General features: G+C 58.7%; 1 protein-coding gene across 1 annotated transcript in view; it reads right to left on the reverse strand.

Annotated features, from left to right (window-relative positions):
• DNAJB5 (DnaJ (Hsp40) homolog, subfamily B, member 5) overlaps positions 1-404 on the reverse strand; it is a gene marked incomplete at its 3' end in the record, with an annotated part of 2,931 nt that extends 2,527 nt beyond the window's left edge. The window contains exon 1 of the mRNA XM_010293604.1: positions 161-404. Within this exon, the coding sequence (XP_010291906.1) occupies positions 161-371 (211 nt within the window). The remainder of the gene's footprint in view (positions 1-160) is intronic.
• Between the last annotated feature and the right edge of the window lie 376 nt (positions 405-780).

Below are 780 nucleotides of genomic sequence, written 5' to 3' on the forward strand. Positions count from 1 at the left end.
GCGGAGCCTTCAACTCTCCCCGATTCTGCAGTTACCAGCCCCATTTCGGGGGCAGGTACGAACCACAGGAACACCTCTCAGTGAAAATGCTCCCTCGCCTATAAAAAACAATTTGGACCCTGCACCCCTGACTGCAAGCAGGCAGTGCTCGTCCCCTTACCTTCCTCCCCATACTGGTCATAAACAGCTCGTTTCTTGGGGTCACTCAGGACGTCGTAAGCCTCCGCGATCTCCTTGAACTTCTCCTCGGCGTTGGGGTCTTTATTCTTATCAGGGTGATATTTCAGGGCCATTTTCCGATAGGCTTTCTTGATTTCATCCTCGTTGGCACTGGCTTGGATGCCCAAAATCTTGTAATAGTCCTTCCCCATGACGGCGACGCTGCCGGGAGCAGAGTACTTATTCCTGAAAGCAGAAAGATACCTCTCTGTAAGGCGAATATTGCTCTGGGGCAGCTGGGGACGAGACCAGCACGCACTTATCACGGAGCCGATCTTCCCTGCGTCCCACCGGCCAGCAGCACCAGAGCCGGCTCAAGTCCACGCTTCCCGCCGGAGGTCAGAGCCCCGGTGCCAGGACGTGTCCCGGCTCCGGTTTTACCCGCCCGAGCCCCACGGTGGGGACGGGGACACTCATCGCTGAGGCTGACGAGGAGAGGGAGAGCCTGCGCCAGGGCACGGCGTTATTATAGGGGCCACACCACCGCTAACGTCAGGCCGGGACGGCGGGCCTGTCCCGTCCCCTCCCTGCCGAGCCAGGAGGGCTGAGCTATGTCTAAAT

This window comes from Phaethon lepturus, unplaced genomic scaffold (assembly GCF_000687285.1).
Source record: "Phaethon lepturus isolate BGI_N335 unplaced genomic scaffold, ASM68728v1 scaffold28558, whole genome shotgun sequence".
Classification (NCBI taxonomy): domain Eukaryota; kingdom Metazoa; phylum Chordata; class Aves; order Phaethontiformes; family Phaethontidae; genus Phaethon; species Phaethon lepturus.